We start from the raw sequence: 25,368 nt of genomic DNA on the forward strand, positions 1-25,368 counted from the left end.
ACCGTGCCGCCCCAGGGCTGTATATGTCCCGAATGAACCGTCCATGGGTAAGATCAGGACAGCACGATGAAGTCCACATTAGAACTTCCTCTCAGATATGAGGAAGCGGGTGGTTAGGTATCTCGCCGGAGCCACAGAGCTTCTAGGAGGCAGAGGATAAATTCAAACCCAGGTTCAACCGCAGACCCAACGCCTCCTTCCCAGCTGCCCAGTCTGCAGCCAACAGTTCCAGAAACTTCTGACACTACAGCAGTGCAAAAGCCAGCCAATCATCGTCCCCTGAAATCCCCCCTCCCGGGCACAGCCGTGCATGGGGGTCTCTCCTCCACCCACCCCCAGGCTCCACACACCCACAGAGGCACACGCTCAGCTCTGACACTGCACAGCCATCCAGGCATGGAAACGGTTAAGTCGTCCTCACTGAATAAATCAAAAGTTCAAGGCTGCAACATACCACAATGATTCCCTCTTTACATATGACAAGAACCAGAGAGGGGCTGAAATCCCAAGCATCCTGAGCAGGGTCTCCCCGGCCCGCACAGGTTACGCAGCCAGGGTCAGGGCCGCGGACCTTTAGCGGCAACATTCATTTCCTGAACAGGACAAGTTCTCCTGACCATAAAGCTAATAGGAACTTCCTCGCACGGCGAGCTCCGGCTGACAGGGCTACTTGTCACTGGCCACGCAGGAGGAGAGTGCTGGTTCCCATTAGTGGGTTATGATGCCAGGTGCTACTAATAAGGTACATCGGCAAGAAACAAGAGCCTGCTAAGTTGTCTCTCCAACTCTGGAAGTAATCAGGCCCGGCCTTCGGGGTTGGGGAGGGGCCTTATTTCAAGAAAGGGTTGGGGAGAGGGGAGGGCTGAGCCACAGTAGACCCCGACAGCATCTAACCTGCTCAACGGCTAAAATAAATACGTTTCAAACAATCCCTCCGCATTTCCCCCAACTACCATAAAAGACTCCCCCAAATTAACACTAATAATGTTCCCCACGCCCCGCACTCCAGGCCTGACGGATCACCGAGGGCCGTTAGGGTCAGCCACATCTGCTTCTCACTATGGCAAAGAGAGTCGTGCCAACACGTTTAATGGCATTAAGATCACAACCCTCAGCTAATCCACTTAGAAGCAGACACTGGGCCAGGGTGGCAGGGGGCTCAGCGAGAGAGCGGCCCCCTTGTCAGGCTGGGGTCACAAAAGAAGCGGGAAGCAGGGAGGCAGCCCCACATGGGAGGCCCTGCTGCGTGCTTTATGTTACCTGGTACCTCGTTTAACATGTTTAAAACCGCACTGGGAGGTAAAGGACTGAGCTCACTTCAGAGGAGAAGAGCCTGATGATTTGGACAGGTGACTTCATCTGTCCAAATTCACAAGGGAGCACCAACCTCCACACCCACGTCCACCTGACGTCACACCTTGTCCCCTACAAACACGGCGGTCTGGCAGTGTGTCTGTCTTGCTCTTGACACGCCTGGTGGTGGTGACCCGTGTACGTGTAACACCCAGTCCTTACTTATGATTTCTGCGGAATCGAAACGGCCCAAAAGGGGCACCTGGCTGGCTCAGTCAGAAAAGCGAGCGTGCAACTCTTGATCTCGGGGTCATGAGTTTGAGGCCCGTGTTGGGTACAGAGATTACTTAAATAAATAAATAGACTTAGAATAAAGGAATAATAACTTAAAAATAAAAAATGGCCAGAGGCACCTGGGTGTCTCAGTCGGTTAAGCATCCAACTCTGGATTTCAGCTCGGGCCATGATCTCAGGGTTCACGAGACCGAGCCTTGTGTCAGGATCTGCACAGACAGCACAAAGCCTGCTTGGGATTCTCTCTCCCTCTCTCCCTGCCCCCTCGCCCCCTCTCAAAAGTAGATAAATAAACATTTAAAACATTTTCTTTTAATTACTAACAATAGTAAATGGCCCAAAAGTGGGGAGAAGTCTAAGAAACAATTCTAACTGGCCCACAACTTCTCCTCTTCATCAAAATTTCTGTGACCAGGGATGCCCCCACTCTTTCGGGAAGTCCTTCCTCCTAGCTAACTTGGGTTCCTCCTACTGCAAAGCTGGACACAATCCATTCCTGCCGAAGGAAATGGGAGTCTTGAGGTCAGAGTCGACAGCCAGCTAGAAATTTAGAATCGAGCAGGTTCTGGCGAGTTTCCAGCCGAAGTTTCCATACTGACAATAAAGTACCGAGTCCCCTGCTTGCACAGCTGCAGAGATAACCCTCACGTAGGCAAAACCCAACCATAGTTTTTCCAGACTGAGCCAGCATAATAAGGACACTGGGGCTTTTCAGGGGAAACAGTAGAAAGGGGAATTTCTGATTATGCTGGCATGAAATTAACAGCATGGAATTTTTATTTTTGTAAGTGGGTTTCTTTTTCTCTCCCATTTTCTGTTTTTTGAGTCAGCATAAAGGGCCCCCATCACCAGAAGCTGGTCTCTCTGGGTCGGTAAGAGATGATGCAGGATGAAGTTGTCCTCGCACTTGTGTGGCCCCGACCCCCGAAGACCTGAACCCTCTGAAGCAAACAGCGCCCTCGCTACTTTCCTCCTTGCGAGCCACCAGAGGGGACCGAGCAATGAGGCCCCTGGTCACCGACGGCAGGAAACACAGAACCGGTCCTTCCTGATCCCTCCTTCCCTTCTGATTCCATCAGGGGCTGCCGGTCCAAGCAGGACATTATAGGAAGAACAGTGAAGCTCAAAGCCCTGAGCACAAGCCCTGGCCCCACCATGGACACATCCATTGACCTCTCGTGCTTCCCTCTGCCCATCAGGGAATTCACAACTAATGTCCCCTTTACAAGGCAGCCAGAGCACGTGAGAGTCTGCCTCTGAATGCTCTGAGCACAGAACCTGGTAAGTACCAAGCCCCGAAAATGCCGTTTGCCAAACCCACCATCAGAAGCATCCTGCACTGGCAGTGGGGTCAGGGAGGAGCTCTGGAAGGCCCGGCCACCGCAAGCCCAGCCTTCCCTCAGTAAAGTGGGGCCTGTGCTCCTTGTCTGTGCCTCGACCACAGCGATGTGCTCGGCGGGCCACATGCACGGGCTCTCGGGTACTGGGTGAGCCTGCCTGGCAATTGGAACTGAGGCCGGTGGAGTGCTGCCCAGCTAAATTTAAATGAGAACTGGAATGACTCATCAGGCTTCAGGTCAATGGGACAAAGAGTACCCTGGCCACCAGGGTACAAGGAGATCAGCTTCTGGGGGGGGGGGGGGGGATGCACGTGCTCACGGTCGTCAGCCCCACATGGTGTCTGAGCCGCAGTTTTTATCAAACGCCTCAGGGGGAAAACAGGACCTGGCCCAACACAAACACAGTTCCTACCCTGCACTGCCTGTGTGCCCCGTTTCACAACAACAGCAATAAAACACAACAGCAAACACGTAGGGAACACTCACTTCGTGCTACTGTTCCTTGCATTTGACGTGTATTTGCTGATTAATCCTTGTAACAACCCAGTGGACAGGTTCTGTCATTATTCCCCTCTTACCAGGGAACAAATAGGCACAGAGAGGTTAGGTAACATCACCACGGTCACACAGCTGGTGAGCGGTAAAATCAGGATTCTGGCCCAGATAAGTCTGATTTGCTCAAAACGCACATTCACCGTGAGTAAAACATCAGAGGGTAAGGCAGTGGGGTTGCTATGGTCAATTTTTCTTTCTACCAAAATAACTGCCATTGAGTCACAGCTTCCACCTAATGCCGCTGAAACAGAACCTGAGAACACCTTCTGTTATTGAGGAATGTTCTGGAACCCTCCAACAGGCACACTGAGGCACACCTGCATTCATTTATCAAGATTCTTAGCTCTCACCCTTGGGCTTTCAGATAGACTGGTTTAAAAGTCATTTATTTAAAAAAAAAAAATTAAAACTGATTGGAAACGTTTGCCTCCTGAATTAGCAAGAAAGGAAAGAGTTGTGAATGGAGTTTGATTTTAACAGTTTAGGATAATCACTATTTTAAAGATTCATAAATAGAGTTCCTAGAACAAGCAGAAGGAAAACGTGTGGCTGAGCTGAACACTCTTCCTCTCCCTCCAGCAATTAGCAGCTCCATCCAACAGTGACAGCAAACGTAAATGGGACTTTTCGCACGGAGACGAAAGACGCAGTCACTTGCCTCCACTGGAAATAAAACAGAAGAAATCGTCTTCAAAATTTCCCAGAGTGCCATCTAGATCCCAGACGACTCCACAACCCTACGCGAGTAAAAGTTTTAAAAAACAAAGGGCGGACAGAATCAAATCAAAGAGACCCCCGCCTATTTCAGCTGGCTGACTGCCAGCCCAGATTCCAAAACAGAGCAAAATTCAATCAGCCAAAAGGACTTCACGAGAATGTGAGTGAGTACGCACGGAAGGGGCAGAACTCAACAATCCAGAAAGAGCTCATCCAAGCACCTAGTTCTACAAACCAAGGGATGAGCCTCCAGATGAGAGAGAGACCAACAGTGGTCTCACGGCCAAAACCCGTGGAACAGAGGCTAGAGGCCCGGTCCACGCCCCAGCCCCACACAACGCCACGAAGGCTCCTGCCATCCTCCGAACTTCACAGCTAACGACTTCTCCAAAGGAAATCCTCCAGGAGTACAGGAGGTTATAATCGCTAAGTCATTCATCATCCCCCAAAAGGCCACTTCCTGGAAATAGAAATGGATTCGGAAAGGATTGGGGCAAATCTGTGAATGACAGAACAACCATAAATAGCTACTCAGAGAAGTTGGGCTCTGCCTGACCTTTAGGATCGATGTCAAGGAAGATGGCCACAGCCTCCAACGGTGGTATCTTCGGGATGGTGTTGGCACCCAGAGACTAGGTCAGATGGATCTGACCCAGAACGGCAATGCCCATGTGCTTATATGGCCTGGCGCAAAGTACCCAGGACTGGGAATCAGAAGGCCAGTTGGGCTCCTGACTCTATCCATTTATAGCTTCGTGACCTTGGCCAAGTCACTTACTGGCTCCAAAGCTCAGTTTCCTCGTCTGCAAGTTGGGGCTGAAAATGGTCCACAGTCCCACTAGATAACCCAAAACCCTTGGGTGCTTCAGAAATCCAAACTGTTCAGATTTCAGAAAGGTACTACGGGTCCTATGGTATTCGCCAGTCCCAGAGGAGTCTAGGGAAGCACTCTGTAATCAAACACATTAATATTTTTGCAGCAAAACATATGAATATTCAAAGTAGGTGGGATAAATATAGCCTCACATCAGTTCAGATCAGGTTTTGCCACTAAATGAGTTGCACAAAACCTTTCAGCTTTCAGGGCTTCTCTGACTTTACATTCACAGATATGGAATGACGGACCTGTACCCACTTAGGGGAGGCTGTGGGGCTGAGAAAATCATTAAAAGTGCTTTGCAAAGAAGGAAGTGCTACAGCTGATAAACGACACGGTTAGTATTACGGCTGCGTCACCAGCAGAGTTTGGTGTGACCTCAGAGGTGCCTGAAGCACCGGCAGAAGGATGAAAGGCGACCAAGAGTTAAAGGCAACCGCTAAACTCCCCAAAGTGGCCGAAACCAAGGTCAACAGCTGCTGGCCCTCCACATGGTCAACCACTGAAAACAGAACAATTGGTCACCTGAGACAGACCGAGGCAAAGAGCCAGGCCAAATCTGTCATCTCAACTATGTGGCTCAGGCACCCTAGATCTGGCCCCAAGAAGCCTCCGGGAAGGGCTGCACACACAAGTCCAGGGAGCTGGCTGAGATCACTTCTTGTGTTTCCTGAGCATCTCTTCGAGACCCAGGCTGGACTTCCTTCTGTGCACGTGCAAGAGATCCCCTCTAGCTGGTCTAAGGGTCTGCTGTAGAAGGTCCAGAGGCCCCTGGCAAACCAGACCCTGCACTCTGATTCTGCAGCACTCGATTCAGAAACATATTCAGAGAAGGCTGTGGGAGCCTGGGGAGGCTGAGGGCTACGAATGAAGCCTGGGTTCACACCTAAGTCAACCACACTGCCCCCTGTAATCTTATCAACACGGGTACAGAACTCTGAGAAAGAGTAGGTGCACCTGGCCCAGGTGAGCTGATGCCTACATCAGATCCAGATAAGCCTTCACGCAGAACAGCTCCAGCCCTTCAGAGACAGAGAGAGAAAGGAGAGAGATGAACATAGAGGGCAGGCCAATCCCAATCTTCCAGAAGCGCGCTGTGACCCTGCCTCCCTCAGATACCATCCCCTGTGATGTGAGCACAGTGGAGGAGGTTGTAGTATCCAGACCTTTCTCCTGCATCTGCCCAGAGAATGCTGCTGGTCTTTGGGCGTGCTGCCCTTCTGGATCCTCCAGGTAAGTAAGCCCCGTTTAATTTATGGAAGGAGTGTCTTTGTCCAGTGTCTCCATCAGCCTGTGACTACAGAGGATACTGCCTGCGCAGGGACCCACCGCAGGGACTACGACTTCGCTGTTCTGTCTGCGCGAGTCGCACCAACAGGCTCTCTCTCATCAGCCTGGGACGGAGGGACCCTAGTGGCAGGATTCACACCAGGCTCTCTCCCTCCTGCACCACTTCCCAGCCCACCCCACCTCCTGCCTCTCCATGCCCTTCACGACGACGACGACGGCAGCATACAGGCAACAGTTAACTGCTGGGTACTCAACCTTCAGCAACACTTTAGTCTTTGGCTTAAAAGTAAAATAAAATAAAACCTGTCGCTTGCTACTTTGTCACGTTCATCACTGCTATGTTTCCAGTCAATTGCACAGCCTCCCAACCAAACCTCCCCCTCCGATTGTTGTGTCTCGTCCTTTTGTTTGTACTAGTGGTTGTGAGAAACAGGAAAGTAGCACCCGCACCCAGGAGCTTGGAGGGAGAGAGGAAAAGCCTCCCCCAAAGTACATCTCATCAGGAGCCAACGGGCGGCTAGGGGGAGCAAGGGCCTAGAAGACGCAGGAACATTTTCTCCCCTTCCCGCTTTCTTCAGTCCTCACAGCTTTCCACCCGGGGCACTGTCCTCAGCTCTAGGTTCTCAGGCTGCACCAACTTCCTTTCCACCCTCAGTCAAAAGCCCATTTGCCGTGTCAGCAGCCCACAGCTGAGGATCCCTGGACCAGTGCCTCGCCGTCATAAGTTCCCAGGGACAGGGACATTCTCTGCACCGCCTTGCGGCCAGCACAGCCCCAGTGGAAGGCAGCGCTGTGGATACTACACTCTAGAATTCTAGAAGCCAAGGGAGGCAATGTGGAGACCTGAACAAGATGGGGGACCAGCAGGTCGGTCCGTCACCAGCACACAGTGTCACTCACTGCTCTCTGGGGATTTCTAGATGTTCCTTCGTCAATTCAGCCCCACGCTGTGCAGACCACCTCCATTTTTAACAATAAAACAAAACTCGGAAAGGTTACATAACTATCCCACGCTCTCCCGGCGAGACGCGGCTAGGTCCACAGCCAGGCCTCCGCCTCTCCCCAAGAGGACAGAGGGTCCCACAGAATGGGAGCCTGGACGGACCTCCTGGGAGAGTGGGATCTTCTGTGGCCCTCCCAGAAAAAGACGCCATCAGGACCAGAGGAGAGCCAGACCCAAAAGAACTTTCCACCAGACCCCGTTTCTCATCGCACCTATCTGAAATAATCGACATCCGGAGAAGATGAGAAATCTATCTGGTCAAGTTTGGGGAGGGGGGTTTCCTCTCTAGGAAAGTTTGAGCAGACACTAACACATCCTCTGTCTATTTCTGGGTGGTGCAAACATCGAGAAGATACACTCAGCGGCGGTTATGTTTCGCACCCACCGGAAAAACTCGGCTACGGTTGGTTCAGCGGCACTTTCCACAAGGTAGGTCTCAGAGCCACGGATCAAGCAGAGGCGTGGGAGCAGGTTCCGGCTGGTGTCGGGTAATCGCTGACCCCCAGGTGCCTGCCCGGCCCCCACACCCTCTCACTCACATGCCCTCCCGTACCTGAGCGGGCAACAGAGCAACAAGGAACGAACGGGTGGAGGAAGACGGTTGCTCAAGAACCCACCCCAGATCAGCCAAACAGCCGGCAAGAGGGTGTGTAGGAAATGTTACCATGGATGACCACCAAACTGGATTTCCTGACACCATTCACCTGACCCAGGGACCAGAGGATAAAATGATGGATAGATTCACCACAGCAGGTGCAAGTGAAAACCAAACCCACTACTGATCCTGCCCATGTTTACTCTACTCATGAGCAGTTCTCAAAACCCTGTGTTCTGTAGACAATACCCTCTTCAGCACGGAGTGACTCCAAGAGGCAGCAAAGTACAAGGAGGCTAAGACCTGAATTCGAATCCAACCCTGTCTCTTACTCTGTGTGACTCTGGGAAAAGGTCTTAGCATCCTCCTACATGAAAGAAGAACATCCCCACCTCAGGGGACTGCTGTAACAAAAATGGGACTCCACGTAAAGCATTTAGTATTGAACCAGGCAGGTCATAAAAGCTCAACGTATGGTCATTTCATAGAGAAAGTGACAGGAGCCAGAGGGGAGCCAATGCTAGCCTGAAGTCGCATTCCATTCAATGTGAGCAGAGATGGGATAAGAGTAAGACGGCTGGCTGCAAAACCAAGACTCTCATACCCATCCTTCCCTCTTGAATTTAAATCAACTCCCTCTAAATGTGCTGGCAAAGGGCAGAGAATGAGCAGGGAAAGGAAACAACATCCCTGGTGAGAAACGTTCACCAGGCATGGCTCACATGGTTTACGTAGCATCCAGCCCCCGCCCCCGTGCCCTCCCCACACTCGGGAGCTGTGGGGACCATAGTCTGGGGACCTGGGGACCTAAGTGCCTGAAACCCAGCAACGTGGCCAGATCCAGGTCACGGGAGACCTTCTCCCCCAATCCCACTTCTCCTCTTCCTCCAGTTTATCAGTCACTCCAGGCAAAGGGGACCAGACCCAACAGGAGAAAAATCAAAAAGGAGCCCGGAAGCAAAAGGAGAAGAAAGAGCCTGGTAAGAGTCTGGGCCGGTGAGTTCCCCAACACTTAGGAAACACCCAAGGCCCCTCTCACCACATTTGAGACTGTGCCCTCCCCTCCCCTCCCCTCCCCCCACCCCCCCAGGACTTAGAAACTAAGTGTCTTTTCACAAAGAGCACGGAGGACAAGGGGCCAGGCCCCAGGGCTAGGGAGTAGCTGGGCACGAAGGCACAAAGGCAGGGTGTCGGGAGCCAGAAGCCTGGGGCTGGACTGCGGGCTACGGGGCTACAGAGGGCCCTACCTGTGCTGTTCCACGGCCTCGTTGTCAGGAAGCTCCACCCCACACACACTGCACTGCTCCCCGATGGTCCGGCTCTCCGACTTCATGCCCACAGCCAGCTCCCCCAGCTTGCTGAACAGCTCCCTCTGGATGAAGCCCTGGGGCAGCAGCCCCCCGTAGGTGCTGAAGTCCATGGACACGGCCAGGGCAGGCTGCACGTGGAGGCCAGAAGTCACTGAAGACGGCATGCTCAGCACGGCGTCGGCCTTGTGGTTGGGCAACACAGAATAGATGCCCAGATGTTTCTCGGCTGGGGGCGCAGGGTGCTCCGGTCGGCTGGGGGGGCCCTGGGCAGCCTCGACCGGGGGCGGCAGCTGCTCGGCGCTCTCCTCGCGCCCATAATGCAGCTCCCGAGCGCTGGTGATGACGCTGCTGCGAGTTGGGGTCCCGGGCCCTTCTTTGCTCCTCTCCTCAACCTTGTCCCCGACCGCGCCCACCATGCTGGACTCGGTGGCCCCAGGGCTGTCCTGGCCGGGCACCTCATCCACCTGCATCATCTCCGTCTTCACCTCGGCCACCCCACCGTGCCTGCCACCCCCGGCCAGAGCTGGCTCCTCAGGCCCTACGGGAGGCTGAAGAGTTCCCTGCAGGAGAGACTGTCCTATGGTCATCAAACTGTCCACCGCAGCCTTGGTGGGACTCATGGCCGAGAGACCAAATGAGCTGGAGACGGAAGGGCTCTGGTCCACCATGGGTCCAGGGAGGCTCTGAGCAGCCACACTGGCGTACCCACTCCCCTCGCTGGAATGCTTTGAGATGAAGATGTTCTTGAGGTACCGAGCTTTGCGGTCCTCCTCCTCCTCGGCCGCGCCGTCCGCCATGGTGGCCTCCGTATCATTGTCGTCTGAGGCCTGGATGGTCTCCAGGATCTTCAGGCACTGCTCCTCCAGGTACTCGATCTCTAGGATCTCGGCTGCATACAGTAGGTCATCCAGGTCCTCCGCCTTGGCTTGCAGTGTGGCCGTGTACGCATACTCCAGAATCTGCTGGAAGGTCTTTGGCGAGAGGAAGTCCAGAGTATAGTGCTGGCTGTTGCGGTGGAAGAGGATCTCAAACATCTTGCTGGTGCAGGCCAGCACGGTCCGGTGGGCATGGAACTCCTGGCTGTCCACCATGATGACCACATCGCACAGCGTCCCGGCCAGACGCATCTGGTTGGCCTTGCACAGGAGCCCCGTGGGGTGGCTGGGGTTCTGCAGCTGGATCATGCCCATCTTTGTCAGATCCATGGTGCTCCTCTCGGCTCAGGCATGAGGCTCTCTTTCCTTCCTGGCTCTGCGTGACGGGGCTGGGTGGGTTTCCTGGGCCAACCGAGAGGGCTGGAGGGGACGGGGCGGGTGGAGGGATGAGAAAAGAAACCAGAGAACGAAACACAGATTAGTTAGCGTCCTTCAAAGTAACAACTCAACACAGAACCCCCATAAGCACCCCCCCCCACCTTGAGACAGCCTTGGTGAATTTAACGGAAATAAGGGGAGGAAGCTTCCTAGAACTCTGCACATCTGCCTTTACAAGCCCGGGTACGAAGAGGGTAAAGACCAGGTTCTGCCACAGCATCTGCTTCATTCGCTGCTCTGTGACATCTGTTAGATGAGCTGAGACGAAGTCCTAGGAGTCCTGGGCTTGCTTTGCATGGGAGAACGAGGGGCTCCTGCACGTGGGCAATGTGCATTAGGAGGAAGTGCCCAGTGCAGAGGGTGACCCCTTCCTTCGGCCAACTAAAGTGACCAATCTTACTCTGAACCCCCTGTGCAGTAAACCTCATCTTCTAAACAAAGTTTTTCTAAATCCTGCCTCACTGTGGCAGCGGGAGGAACACGGACAGGCCCACCCAGAGCCGGCAGCCTATAGTCCCAGCCCCCACAAATCTGCAAGCAAGGGCTCTCTGCTAGCCCATCTCACGGCCAGCCAATGCCTCCTAGGCCTCTGCCCTTCCTCTCTTCTCAGGGCTGCAAGGGATAGACACACCTCCACCCTGACCCCCTCCTTAGGCAACAACAGGAACACACACACACACACACACACACACACACACACACACCCCCCACACTAGCCTGGCTTACTTCCACCCGTAGGTGCCTCAGAGCTACTGTAGACGCAATCCGAAACCTGCACTGTGCCTGTTCACATACTCATAAGAGATGCCGCACCTACCTCCTGCCTACAGGTGCCGAGTGGACGAGAGGATCTACAAAACGTAGGAAAATGGGTCACGAAAGACCTAGAGAGAGAGAGATCATAGGAAATGTGCACCCCTATAGCCAGGAGTGCACGTGCAAAGCACGTGAACTCCAAGTGTGTCCAGAGACTCCCAGGTCCTGTGCCCAGAACACCAACTGATGCTGGACGCTGCATGAAGGCACCAGAAGTGATTCTGGCACCACCATCTACTATGTGAGTTACTACCAGTATGGAAAGAGCGCAGGCTGGGAGACAAAGGCCTCTCCCAAAGCCTCCTTTTGGGTCAGTAACAGGGCTCTGGGACTCCCTAACCGGCTTAAAGTGTTAGAAAGACCTCACCCAGATCCAGGTGTCCCTCAGTCTATGCCTTGCCGAGGCCAACACTGCAGTGAAACCAACTGGAAGCACAGCACAGGCTCTCCCTGGCTCTTCAAACGCTGTTTGCCTCCGCCCCCAAAAGGAGCCCTATTGGCTCCGGAGCCAGAAATCTCACGCAGAAAGGGTTAACAAGACGGCTAGTAAAGACGCTTTTGCTGCCCTCCATGGGGTGGGGAGTAAGGCCGTCAAGAGTGGAACTGCCACTCACCGGCGCCTTGCCACCGTGCGCCTTCCTGCAGACCTAAGGGCTTCGGAGAACTAGGACGGGCGATGGAAAGAATGGAAGCTGAGCTACCCGAATTCCTTCCCCAAAGCAAGCGCCCTAAGTTCTGCGAGCAATCGGGGTGCTCTCGGTCAGCCGACCCCCACCCATGGCTCGGCGCCTGCGGTTGTGCGGGCGCTGGCTGCAGCGCCCAGCGCGGCGGCGCGAGGGAACGCCGGCGCCAACCCGCAGGAGCTCTGGGGATCGATCCCGCTCTCACACGCCCCCAGTCCCAGCCACCCCCACGGAGACTTGGAAGCGACTTCTGCAAAGTTGGGGAAGCAACTTTTCCCGGGGTGCCGGACGGCAGGGGAGGAGAAAAAAAAAAAAAAAGGAGCCGGGTTAAGGAGGAGGAAAAGCAAGAGACCCGGACGAAAGGCGAGAGTCCGGGCGGGCTGGACGCCTGGGCGAGAGCGCGAGGAGGCGGACCCGCCCCGCCGCGAAGGGGAAGCACAAAAGCCCGACAGCGAGTTGTGGTGGAAGGAAAGGCGAGAAGGGATCTGCCCGCCCTCCCTCTCCGCCCCAGGGCCGTGACCCCCGGCAGCGACAGGCAGGGCGCCCAACCCCGGCACGCTGCGAGCGTCCCGGGGAGCGGGCCAGTGAGTCGCCGCACCGCGCGTCCGTGCGTTCCAGTGGGTCCGCGGGCGGGCGAGAAGGTGCGCATTTCGAGCGCATGCGGGAGCGTTCGAGAGGCTGTGCGAGCGAGCCGCCGGCGCGCCAGGTTGGGGAACGCATCCCGAATGCATCAGGTGCAGAGCCGAGGCACCCACCGAGCGCGGCTGGGCGCACAGCGAGCTCCGGTGCCACGGCCGGTCCTGCCGAGAGCCGAGGAGGGCCTGGAGCCCAGGAGACCCTCTGGGACTCCGCCACGGCCGCCCCTCCCCCCCCCCCAAAACGGGTGGGGAGTCAAGTCCAATCCAGAAAAAAGCCCACCACGTTTTTCAAAGAGAAAGAAAACCCAAGTGAATCCGAGTCCTGCTCCCCTCCTCCTCCAGATCCACTCCTCGGATCCTAGCTTCCCAGCCGGCGGGCGAATAAACACAAATAAACCACAACCCTATCGCGCCCGCGCACCGGTCCGCATACATATGAGCACCCACCGGCTCCCCGCTCCTCCGCTGGCCGCTGGTCGTACAAAGCCTCCGGTTCCCCAACCCTCCGCTCGCGCCCTCAGCCTCCGCAGACCGCTCTGCCCCCCACCTCTCGCCCCGACCCTGCCCTAGGGCGGAAGGGTCGGGGAGGCAGCTGCGCCCAAGCTGACAGCCGGGGCTCCACTTCTAGCCGACCCCCAACCGGCGGTGGCGACGGCTGCCGCCGCAGGAAAGGAACAAGCCAAATAAAATAAGGCACGAGCCCAGCGGCCGAGTGGCCGAAGGGAGCGCGCCCCTCGGACCTCTCCAGCCCCGGGGCGCCCCGGCGCGCGCCTACGGCTGGGCGGTGCGCCCCTCCCGGGCCCCTCACTCACCGCTGCCGAGCCGGGCGCTGGGGGTGGGTGTGCGTGCCTCTTGGGGGGGGGTGTGCCTGTGTCGGGGAAGGGTGTTGCTGGGAACTGTTGCTCTCGGTATCACGGCGGCAGCGGCGGCATCGCCCGGCAGTTCGCAGTACCCGCTCTCATCGCCCTCAACTCCTCTCTGCTGCGAGGTTAGCAAATCACCACCGGCTGCGGCGCCTCCGCCGCGTCCCACGTCAACGCCGAGCCCCCTCCCCTGCGAGGCCCCGGCGCCTCTCCATCTTTAGTGCTGGCGGCCGAACCCGGCTCGCTGCCCACAGCTGCCCCCCTTCCCTCCCCCCTCCCGCGCCGTCCCCGGGCTCAGCCCGCCCACCCCGCCCCCCCGCACTGGCCGAGCCCGCGCGCGCTCCCCGCCCCACCCCTCCCCTCCGTTCCGCCGCCTCCCCTCCCCTCCCTTCGCGCGCCGCGCTCCGGGCTTCGCCTGACATCTAGCTGCTGCTGGGGCGCCGGCGGCTGCCGCTCACCGGCCCAGCGGAGAGGGAAGAAGGAGCTCGCGGAGAGAGCAGTGTCGGGGACTCGGAATCCTTGGCGGGGGCAATGGAGGTGAGGGGCGAGGAGCAGCCCCCACCTTCGACCCCAGGTTTTTAATTTCCTTTGGACGCGGGTTTTGTTCTTCCCTGCTGCCCCGGGCGCGGAGTGTCGTCCCCGGCTCCGGTGTTTGCCCGGATTCAGTGTGTGTCATCTCGCCTTTCACTTTTCTCCGGGCTCGGGGCTGCATCCCCTGTACCCCGACATCAGTTGCAGAAGGGCCCTTTCTCAGCCCGAGCCCAGGCCTTCTGTGTCTCCAGGCACTGAGCAGCCCGCTTGCGAGAAGTCTCCAGGCGCAGTTCCCAGGCCCTGGTGAGCCTGGTGCCAGGGGGATCCGCGGAGATCAGTCGTCGAAGGGAGACCCCTCCCGCATTTTAGCTGTCGCGATCCCCGGAGGCCGAGGTCGTGAGGCCCCCTCCCAGTCTTGAGCATCCCTTGGGCTTTGCCCTCCTGGGAATCGGTTGGAAACAGTTCCCAACAACTGCTGCTCGCTCAGCGCAAAGTCTTCAGGGGGCGAGTGAAAGCTTGAAGAAGCTTAGAGCCCCCCTCCCCCCCCCCCCCGCAAGTGCCTCCTCCTCTCAGCTGGCCGCTCCACTTAGAGGGTGGCGTTGAGATCACTAAGCCAGGGTTAGAGCAACCAGATGAAATCTGTCTTTCCTCCGGCGCTGCAGAGTCCCCTCTCCCCTCCCCCACCCCCCCTCACCCCCCCGCAGTTTCTCTGGACTTGGCGAAAGTAGGGGGCACGAGGTGGGAAGCTCTCTTCTGGACACCGGCCTTTGAGGCCCAGTAAAGTCCGGGATCTTGGGAGTGAAGGTGGTGGTGGAGAGCGCCCTCCTTGGGTCTCCGGACAGTCAGCCTTGGAGGTCAAACAGTCTTAGCAACGCGGGGATTAGGTCCCAGAGACCGGTCCCCACGCTCCGTCCCCGACGCGCCGGCGGGTCAAAGTCAAAGGTTTGCCGCTGGACTCACATATAATCGCATTCCTATGCTTGCCTCTGGTACTGTCCCAGACCTAAAGTCAGGCCCGAAGGACTGTAGGGTCATGGAAGGTGGCAGACACCAACTAGAAGCAAAAATCTGCTTCTGGGCAGCTGAAGGCCAGAATTGGAAGTGCTCAGTGTTAGCTAGAGTGCTGAGCCAATTCCATCCCGGCGAGTATGCTCCTGTCTCTTCCTAGCAGGGAAAGTGCTCAGCCCTGCAGGAGTCAGGAGAGAAGAAGGCAGAGAAGCACCCCTGGGAGTGAAGGGAGGCAGCCAGTTACCCTCTGATAGCAGTGACTAGAGCAACGTCCAACCCAACCCTGGAAAAGCCTGGTCCCTGGGTGTTCATTTTGATTAACAATAAAGAGCAATAATTCCTGTTTACAAACTGTTTTCTCTAGCTAAGGTCTGCACTGTCTGCGAGGGGAAAGAGACTTAAAGAACTGGTCTGCAGGGAGAGCACGAGGAGAGGGACCTAAGAGAAGAAAAACCTCACCAGGAGAAGAGAAGAAAGTCATTGAACTTCTTGGGCCTCTGCCCAGACGGAGCCTGCTGAGGGTTGCTGCCTTGCTGTCCACACCCACGTACCAGCCCCTCCTAAGTGCAGTAGCAGGAGAAGCCCGCAATTAACCCTTGATCCTAATCTCCTATTAATCCTCAAATCAGAGTAAGGGAGAAGCCCCGGAAACAATGGGAGAGCGAGAACAATCCCTCCGTGGCCCTGGACTCCCCCCCCACCCCACTCCATGCCACATTCACTCTATGTGAAAATCTCCCTTGCTTCATAAACTCTGCCCATTAAAAAGCCCAGCCCTTGTTAGTAAGTGTTAAAGAGAGATTAATGCCTGAATTTAAGAGGTGGAGGAGGTAACAAAAAGGCGAGGCTGTGGGCTGAGAGCCAGCATTGGGCTCCAAGCATTTCCACTTAGTGCTGCAGGCAGGCTGCGCAGCAGTTTGATAAGGTTTATTGGGCCCAGATAAAGTAGCAGCTCCCCCACCAAAACTGGCACCATTTGTAGCCAGAGCCGTGTCCTTGGGTCCCCCGAAGGCTGATGACAATCCCCAGTTCAGAGAGCTCATATGGTGGGGCACCTAAAAAAAGCAGGATGGAAAATTACAGGAGAAAACTCTCTCTCTCTCTCTCTCTCCCTCTCATTCTGTCTCTCTGTCTCTCTCTCTGTCTGATGCTCATGTATTGGTTGTGATTTTCTTTCTTTCTTTTCTTTTCTTTTTTTTTTTTTTACTTCTTTTCTTGAAGGGTATGGTAAGGGAAGCTGGGACATCATCAGCTGGGACAGGTCTAAAAATAGGAGAGACCTCAGTCTTGTGGGGAGGTCATGCTGGAGACAGGGGAATAGATGGATTGACCTTTGAATAGAATTCCATGTTAAATCTTTTCATTCCCTCATCTCCTTTATTCCCATACCTCCCACAGGTAGCAGCCTTTCAGAGCTCAGTTTGTGGAAGAAGGGGATATATTAGGTCTAAGGGATCTTATAGGGAGGAGACCGTGGGAATAACTCGTTGTGAGCACCGACTAGGAATCTTAACACATTACCTATATTGTATGATGTAATCCTAGTAACAACCCTATTCAGGCAGGTGCCATTATTTGCCCCATTTTTCAGATGGGAAAACTGAGGCTTGAAGCAGTTAAGCATTTCACCCAAGACTGTAGGGCTAGTGAACATCAGAGCTGAGGCTTCAAATCAGACCATTCTCACTGCAAAGCTCTTGATCTTAACTTCTAGATTGTATAAGCCTCTGGCAAGATAGAAAAAGGAAAACAGCTTTTGATTTTCCTTCTCTTAACTCCACTGAGGCCAAGAGCTACACAGCCACCAGGCAAGCTGACGGCCAAACCATTTCCCATTGAATCAGACCACCTGGTAAACAGACTTAGCTCACTTTCCCTCCTTCCCTAAAATCGCAGGCAAAAGTTGAGGAGGGAGTTTTGAATTACAATAAAGCTTCAACCGAACAGATTGCCCCTGAAGAAGGCTGTGTTATTCTGTATTCTGATTGTGTGTTAATGAAATGTTGCAATTCATTTCGTTCCAACACCTCAGCTGGAAAATAGTTGTAAAATTTAAAGGTAGACTTTCCTATCATGATAAATAAATCAAGGACTCCTACCTCTGGGCGAGCAGCAGCCACTTTGCATACTAAAACCTTGAGATGAGTGCGAAATAAAGCCTTTTTGAGGAGGGATACCAGCAGTGGAGCCCCTGAAAGGAAAAAGTCTCCAGAGCAATTGAGAACTCCAGGTTGCCAATGGAAGATGCACCAGCTGTCACATGCACTCTTAGATCTTTGACCCACTGGGGACTCTTGGGGGAAGATACAGTAGACTTATTGTGTCCTTTCTTGGAAGCAAAGGACCTTATAATGCTTCAAGGTCATAACTGCAAATATCTACCAGGTAGATGTAGATGATGTCAAAAACTATACAAAACCAAATTTATCTTCCGTGCGTATGTTGATGGTTCTCTTTGGTTCGTCTTTTTTTCCCCCCCAAAGTATATTTATTTTGAGAGCGCATGAGCAGGGTAAGGGCAAGAGAGAGGGGGAGAGAGAATCCTAAGCAGGCTCCACACTGTCATCACAGAGACGGATGCAGGGCTTGAACTCACTGACCATGATATCACAACCCCAAACGAAGTCTGGACGCTTAACCGATTGAGCCACCCAGGTGCCCCTCATCTTTTTTTTTTTTTTTAATCCTTCCATGTCACTTTTTTAGATGCCCCCTCCAAAAAACAGAGAGGGAAACAAAAAGGTGACCTGTAGATTCTGGTTAGTTGAAGGCAGAAAACCAAATAAGACAGCTCCTCTGATTAGTAATTGCCATCTCTTTTCCTGGTGGAGTCCTGGCTAGTGGTGTTTACAAAGTTGGGCTTCTGCTCCAGGTGCTAAGTATGGCCTTCCTCTAGTCTGCTGGGCAGAGAGTGATTCTCAAAGGGAGAAGAAGGGTGATTTCTCTTAGCTCCTAAGGTCTTGGGTCACTTGACCCCAAGATCTTCCTGCTTGCGAAAGAGAAAGCTTTGTCTTCTCTCTCTCTCTCTCTCTCTCTCTCTCTCTCTGTCTCTCTCGCCAGCATACTGCAAATGGTGTTGAGACCTAATGTTGTCAACTCAGATAGCAAATCTGAGTTGTTATTAGTGCAAAGATGCCCTGAGGGGGTAGGCAGTGTGGATGAAATCTGCAACGGATGTTATGGGGAAGTGTGTTTATAATTATAATGGGATTTAATGTACACTGGGACCAGATGATGGCGGCCATTTAAAAAAGAGATGTTTAATAAGAGAGGTCCCTTAATGACAGGCAGCAGGGTTCAGGTCATTATGGAAGCAGCACGGTGTTTCACTGGGTGTCACAAACCATGTGCTAGTTTTATGGGGTTCCTGACAAAGCTTTGGGATGAGACATAGCGACCATTGCTGTCAGCTATTGGGCTATTGGGCATAATGTTTTAATGTTGTCTTTGAAAGGGGCTCCTGCATTTAGGAGAGAGGCATTTTCTCTCTTTCCCAAACACACAAACACACGGGCCTGGGGGCCAGCACTGAGTAATTTGGGTGTCTCTGGAAATCTGCTTTGCTCTGAGAAAAAGGGCCTCAATTTCAAAACTAAAATTTTGTTGCCGTCCAAGGGTGAAGGGTGAGGTGCACATGCAGCGTGTGCAAAATGAAGCAGTATGTCTCCCATTCCTTGTAACGGGAGTCCCACAGCTAAATCCCCAGGCACCATGCTGAAAATTAACCCCCAAGTCCTCATCACAAACAGGGCCTTCTTTTAACACTTTGGTATTCCATCGCAGGCAGGCCTGGGAGAGGGGGAAGTATGGACCATTTTCTTATGCTGTTTAACTTTAAACAGCCACCTGTTTAATTTTTGAGGTGTTTAATGGTACAGCTTTCAATCTAAGACAGCTGTCATGCACCATGAGTACTATCATTCCATTCAAAACCTACAAGGGCATGCAGAGAGAAAGGGTCACGCATGCTCCTAGGAGAGGCCACGGGATGCACCATGGTCTGGAAACACAACTCACGTCCAAGGCGAATTATTCTACTTGTCCCCTGATGTGAGAGAAGTGTGTAAAAAGTACGGTGTTCCTCTTATGCAGGCCTCACCTAGGATCACTGTGTTAACTGCTTACAACGCACACGACCAGTCTCAGAGTTCTAGAAGCAGAATATTTCGTCCATCCCGCCAAGGAGAAAAGCTCTGAAGTTCGTGATACCTGAACTTCCAGTTTCAGAGGCTGAATTTCCGGAAAAGTACTCTGCAAATTAGAAGTGGTATGTCAGGGGTGCACAAGCCACCAGATGAAATGATTTTCCTCAATGACAGGTAATTTAAGCCAATTATATTAAAATTATTATAGTAAAACAAACATTGGTATCCTGTGGAGTGGAATTCAAAATTTGTACGAATTTTTAAGATAAAATAAAGAGCGCCATGGAGTTCTTTGAGAAAAGCTCACTGACTTTTCTCTTAGGGCTGAGTAGGTGGGAGACCTGGGCGGGGGGGGGGGGGGGGGGTGTCCTGTGGGCTCAGAGCCAGATGCTTTGACTCAGCCTCCCCTTGCCAGGGCAGATCCATGGGTTTCTTTTGGAAATCACTGTTGGCCCTTGGTGCAATCTTTTCCACCCCACCCCTGAGTCAGAATTAATTTCTCCCTCCTCCCGAAGCCTCTTAGCACTGTTTGAACATTTATCATAGCATTTACCACCATCTGTCTGGTATCTGAGTTCTGCGTATTCGGACTACCCCCCTCCGCTGTGAGTTCCTAGAAGGCAAGGTCTCAGTCTTGTCCAACTTGGTGCTGCCACTCCCCTTCCACAGAGCCCAGCACACTGTCAAACAGAACAGATCTTTGCTTGTTGAATTTTGGTGAATGAACTAATTGAATGAATGCATGCACATGTTTGTGCATGGATGGATGGATGGATGGATGGATGGATGGATGGATGGATACAGACACCAAGTGTTTGAGGACTTTGGGAGGCAGGGAGCATTCTGTATCCCAGCATTTAGGGCCAAATTCTTTGCAGCTATAGGTCTTTCACCAACCTTTGAAAAAAGTCAATGGGATACAGATAAGAGTTGAGGATAGCTGTTGAATTTAATTGTATGCAGCTCCTTGAGGGCATACTGGGTTCTATTTCAATTTATGTCTCCTTCAGGGGCCTAGAATCAAGCGTTTCTCAATATCCTAGGAGCATTAATAAATATTTATTAAATGGCATTGGATTAAAATGAATTGATTTGAATCACACTGCTCGTTACTCCCACAATGGCCTCATACTCCCAGTCTGGGAGAGCTGTTACTTAACCAAGTCCAGGGCTGAGAGGAGAGCATCTGATCTTCTTCTAGGGACACCAGTGGGTGGAGGGCTGCTTACCGAAGCCAGCAGGAGAGTGTGAGACATGCGTGCAGCACAAGTACCAGCAAAGACTAGCCAGCTGTTCTCCAAATATCTTTCGGAGCACACACTGGCTTACATTTTTCATCTCACCTTGCTGTTCAATACAAGCTATGGAATTGAGTTCTGGCCAACCGATGGATTGTGAGAAGGGCCGCTTCCAGAATTGGCCCATCGAATCTCGCACATGGCATCCCCCACGCCCTGTCCCTTTCTGCAGCCTGACCCCATGAATATAGATACCTTGGACGGTGAGTAAGGAAAATGGCAGAGCCAAGCTGGAAGGAGCCTGGATCCCTGAATCACAACTTGCAGGGGAGCTGCCTCCTAAGAACACCCGCTGGGAATTTATATAAGCAAGAAATAAACCTTTGATGTCTTCAGTAGGGTTGCCAAATAAAATACACCCAATTAAATTTGAATTTCAGACAAACTATGAGTAATTTTTAGTATACGTATATCCCAAATATCGTACGGAACATAGTTACACTAAGAAAAGTATCTGAAATTCAAAAATTAGGATCTTTTTCTTCTTTTTTTTTTTTTTTCCAATGTTTATTTATTTTTGGGACAGAGAGAGACAGAGCATGAACAGGGGAGGGGCAGAGAGAGAGGGAGACACAGAATCGGAAACAGGCTCCAGGCTCTGAGCCATCAGCCCAGAGCCTGACACGGGGCTCGAACTCACGGACCGTGAGATCGTGACCTGGCTGAAGTCGGACGCTTAACCGACTGCGCCACCCAGGCGCCTCGGGATCTTTTTCTTCTTAACTGGCAACCGTAGCCTTTCCCTATTTGGGAGTTTATTGCAGTAGCTAGCATTACCTTAATTAATATACCTTGGTTTTTTTATCAGAAGCAGAAGGGCCACAGCGCCTGAGCTGGGATTCTGGCCTGGGAGGAGGGGCTGTCTCCAAGTCCTCTTGACAATTCCTGGCCCTACGACAGGTCCTTCTGGAGACTGGAGCATCTTGTGTGGACAGGGCCAAGGGGAAAACTGGGAAAGACAGTGACAGTTTATAGTTAGTTCATCCTTTTCCCCTATGAACCTATTTTTCTTTAACTGCCTCTTCTGCTGTGCCAGCTCTATGGGAACGAGGATAGTCGTGGGTTTTCCTTCTGTATCTGCTGTACTAGGTACCTGGTGAAAGCTGGGTTCCTGTTTGTGGTGGGAAAGTGGCATAGCCGCTGGGGAAGAGCAGATAGGAAAGCATCCTAGGATGGACCTGCCTAGGACCTTAAGGAATACAACCGGAAATGTGCAGAACACCTTCAGGTCAGTGATGGCCTCCACAACTCCCTCCTCTGTCCCGCAAATACCCAGGGCAGTGTAAAGCCTGGGAGCGTGGGCTCTGATTTACTCTCACGAGCCTGTGTTCAAATACCACCTCCCACCTCTTGGGTCCTGGGTGATCTCGGGTCAATTATTTAACCTCCCTTATTTAACCGACTTGCGGTTGTCCTTAGCTGTAAACTGGGACAACAGTGATCCTCGCCTCGCCAGAGCCTCTTAGGAAGGAGACCCAAGGGGTGCTTGACCCACAGTGAAAGGCAGATCTGAAAATGTGCGCGCTTCCTGACGATGACGTCAGGTCACTGTTCTTTCCACCCTCCCCCTACAAAATGCCTTCGTATAACTATCTGGGGTAAAGTGTGTGATAGATAAACTTTAAATCACATTAAAGAGGGAGCGGTGACCCGGGAGCATTGATGTCACCATAGCCACGCACGTCTGTCTGCGTCCCCATTCTCCCAGTCTTGTCCCATTGATTAGGTTGGGTGAGGCACAACAGGCAAATGGAGAGCAAGGTGGGGAGTGGAGGGGGGTGGCACGTCGATTTCCACCCCGTAGCATGACGTGTTTATTAGTGTGTACATACGTTAAACGCAGCAGCTGGTTTTCCCTGAGTTAAATAGCAGTCATGCCCAACTGGCTCTCCATGTACCATTACTCCAAGTGATTGAGCCAATTTCTCCCTCTGCCATGAGTTTAAGTTGTAAACCTCTCAGCCAGACAGGGAGGCAATGATGGGCTGCCTGTTGTGATTATTATTAACCTCTAGGATTATGCTCACAAGACCAGGGGGTCTGAGGAGAAGCCCAGGGTGAGGCCGAAGACCTCAGACTCCTACCCACCAGCCTCTGCCCAGTCCACAGGCACGTACGTGTTCACTTTGGCCTTGCAGGGAGGCTCCAGCCCACCCGCCTGGGGTGAGTGACCCCTTGCGCTGGGGAAGGGCACAGTGTTGGACGTCCTCTGTTCTGTTTGGCTGGGGACAGGAAAGGGGGTTTTGGGAAAACTGGGAAAGTTGCAGAAAGCTGGGTGCTTTGATACTCAAAAGTCATTTGCCAGCTGTGATTTATTTCTTTTTGCCATATATTTATTAGCCAGAGGCGAAGTTATCCATCTGAAACTTGCAGGGACAGTGGCCACCTCCTAGCTGCTAGCTGGTTCACACGGATCATAACTGTGCTGGGAACCAAGAGTCAGAGGGTTGCAGGGCTGCTATAGAGTGTTCAGCAAGCTCTCTCCATCCCAAATCCATAGCCCTCCTGGCTTTCTGTCTTCCATTCCCTATTTCTTTCCCCCAAGAAGTGCTTCCTTGTTGACTAATCAGAAATCAGAGGTGGCATTCCCTGAATGCAGGCAGCTTGTTTTGCTTTTCTCAACATTTTGGTGTCTGCAAAAATCTCTGGGAAGGAACGACCCACCCCCCCCAGCCCCTCCCTCCCCATTGCTTAGGGATGTTGTTGTTGCTTCTTTGTTAAATAGCCAAGTATACCTGTTGTGGCACACTGAGCACAGGATGCAGACAAAGCAAACATAATTCGGCCCTTGGAAGGTTACTGTCTCATAAGCAAAGCTGGAATCTCCAAGTGCAGATGGTGAGCATGTGGGGGCTGTACTGTTGCTTCCTTGTTGTCCAAAATAAAAGTTGGGGGGGGGGGTGGGAAGGTGCTTGGGCTCATAGGTACCCAGCCTCCCCCCCCCCCCACAAGAACCTGTTTGGGATTAAAAATAACAAAGTAATCAAAGAAGCCCAAATCTGACCTCTCCATTTCCTCTGATTTTGTTAAGCTCCTTCCCAGTCTCTTGGAGAGGCCCCTGCCCACAGATTGATAAACTCTGTAGTTTATGTAGAACGAATATTGATTTGATAGGCTTAAAAAATTTAAGTCATGCCTCCAACTTATTTCTGCCATGCCCCGTACTGAATACTGCTTACTGCTTACTAACACACATTGAGGAATTACTCAAGGGCTCTGGCCATTTACTCCTCCAGACAGCTCCATGAAGTGGTCGCTGCCCTTATTTCTACTACAGCTGAAGAAACTGAGGCAGAGAGATGAAGCAACCTTGGCCACACAGCTAAGAAGAGGGGCAGCCAACACCCACACTCTCAAATCCAAGCCCTTGGATTTGGGCTCTGTTTGGGGGGTAGGGGTCTGTTTCTTGGGGATTGAACACTGAGGACTGCCCCCTCTCCCCAAAGCAATTGCTAGGGGGCCAAGAGTGTAAGTCTGGAACAGGATTCCCCTGTGGCCTGAGTTTCTTCACAATTCCCTACAAATGATGAGGGAAAAGTTAAGTTTTCAGCTTAACCCACTAGGGGAAGCAGTAGAGGAAATGGTGAGGAAAAGCTTTACCGAGGGACATCCTTTGTAGTGACAGAATTTAGGGAAAGATATTCACAGTGCTAGTGTAACATGTCAGGAATCGTGAGAGGGAGCCCAGCCCGGGAAAGAGGTAAAGGCCCTGAATATGTTGGTTGCAAGAAGATGGGGCATTGCAATGTCTGTCTTTCATACCCTGGGGCCTCTAGGTTGAAGGGAAAAAATCGAAGCAGGAGATTAATATGAAAAATGGATAGGCTGGTAGAGCTCTTGCATTAATCGCCAAACAAGGACCCCCAGGCCCTTGTGCCCCCTTATATACATTAGGCATGACTGGAAAGCAAGGCAGTTAACTTTCCAACGAGCACACTAGAGCTTAGACAACCAAGAAGGGTTGCCCTCTTCAAAACGCTTGATAGATTCCAAACCAAAAGGAACTTAAAACATCATCTAGCCCAATCTCCCCATTTGGTCAGAGAGGAAGCAGAACAGAGAGGCAGTACAGTGTTCCCCAAGCCATAGGCCACTTCGAGCCAGGACTTGGGACCAGAGCCCTTTGGGAGCCCTCCTGAGGCTGTCCCTGAAGTCAGCCCGTCATTCTTGGAAATCTTGTGAAACCACCTGCGAAGTACATACATACATAGCATGAATCTTTGCCAAGTCTCCAGCTGTGGCATATCTTGCCCATAGAGGAAAGATTTGATTTTCAAAACAAGCACAAGGGGGTGATGAAGCTGGATAATAAAATTTGAGGTCAAAACTGGTGGGACAGGAGAACAGGAGGCTGAGATTCTCCTGTGGCTCATAACCTAGCAATAATAGCAATAGAGTTGTAAAAAGTGTATCAGCTTTCCCCTTGTGGCCAGTGTGAAGCATGTCATATACATTTGGAGATATATTATCTATCTGTGTCTCTTTATATATATGTACATGGGTATACATATAAATACTTACACACACACACACACACACACACATTCTGACATTGATCCTGGTACTTCGTAGTCATGATTCCCACAGGCAAAATCCATGAGCGTGTTCTTTTGGGGGTTAGCAATGGTGATAATCCTACAAAGAAGCAGTGTGCCTTACCATCTGGGCTTTGGAATCAGACTAATGTGGTTGTCAAACCCAGACCTGTCATTTAATAGCGATATAAAATTTGGCAGATTTCTTAACTTGAGCCCTGAGGTCTGTTACCTCAAAGAAGCTAATGAACTTGGCCACGACCC

General features: G+C 52.6%; 1 protein-coding gene across 5 annotated transcripts in view; it reads right to left on the reverse strand.

The window, feature by feature from the left end:
- ZBTB16 (zinc finger and BTB domain containing 16) overlaps positions 1-14,623 on the reverse strand; it is a 193,497-nt gene extending 178,874 nt beyond the window's left edge. Inside the window, exons 1-3 of one of the 5 annotated variants that reach the window (XM_027036558.2) lie at positions 13,537-13,843; positions 11,405-11,471; positions 9,212-10,569 (exon numbers count right to left, since the gene is read on the reverse strand). In XM_027036558.2, coding sequence (XP_026892359.2) covers positions 9,212-10,479 — 1,268 coding nt within the window. In that variant the 5' untranslated portion in view covers positions 10,480-10,569; positions 11,405-11,471; positions 13,537-13,843. The other 4 variants (XM_027036560.2, XM_027036557.2, XM_027036561.2 and 1 more) reach the window with 4 other exon arrangements.
- Positions 14,624-25,368: the final 10,745 nt, after the last annotated feature.

This window comes from Acinonyx jubatus, chromosome D1 (assembly GCF_027475565.1).
Source record: "Acinonyx jubatus isolate Ajub_Pintada_27869175 chromosome D1, VMU_Ajub_asm_v1.0, whole genome shotgun sequence".
Classification (NCBI taxonomy): Eukaryota; Metazoa; Chordata; class Mammalia; order Carnivora; family Felidae; genus Acinonyx; species Acinonyx jubatus.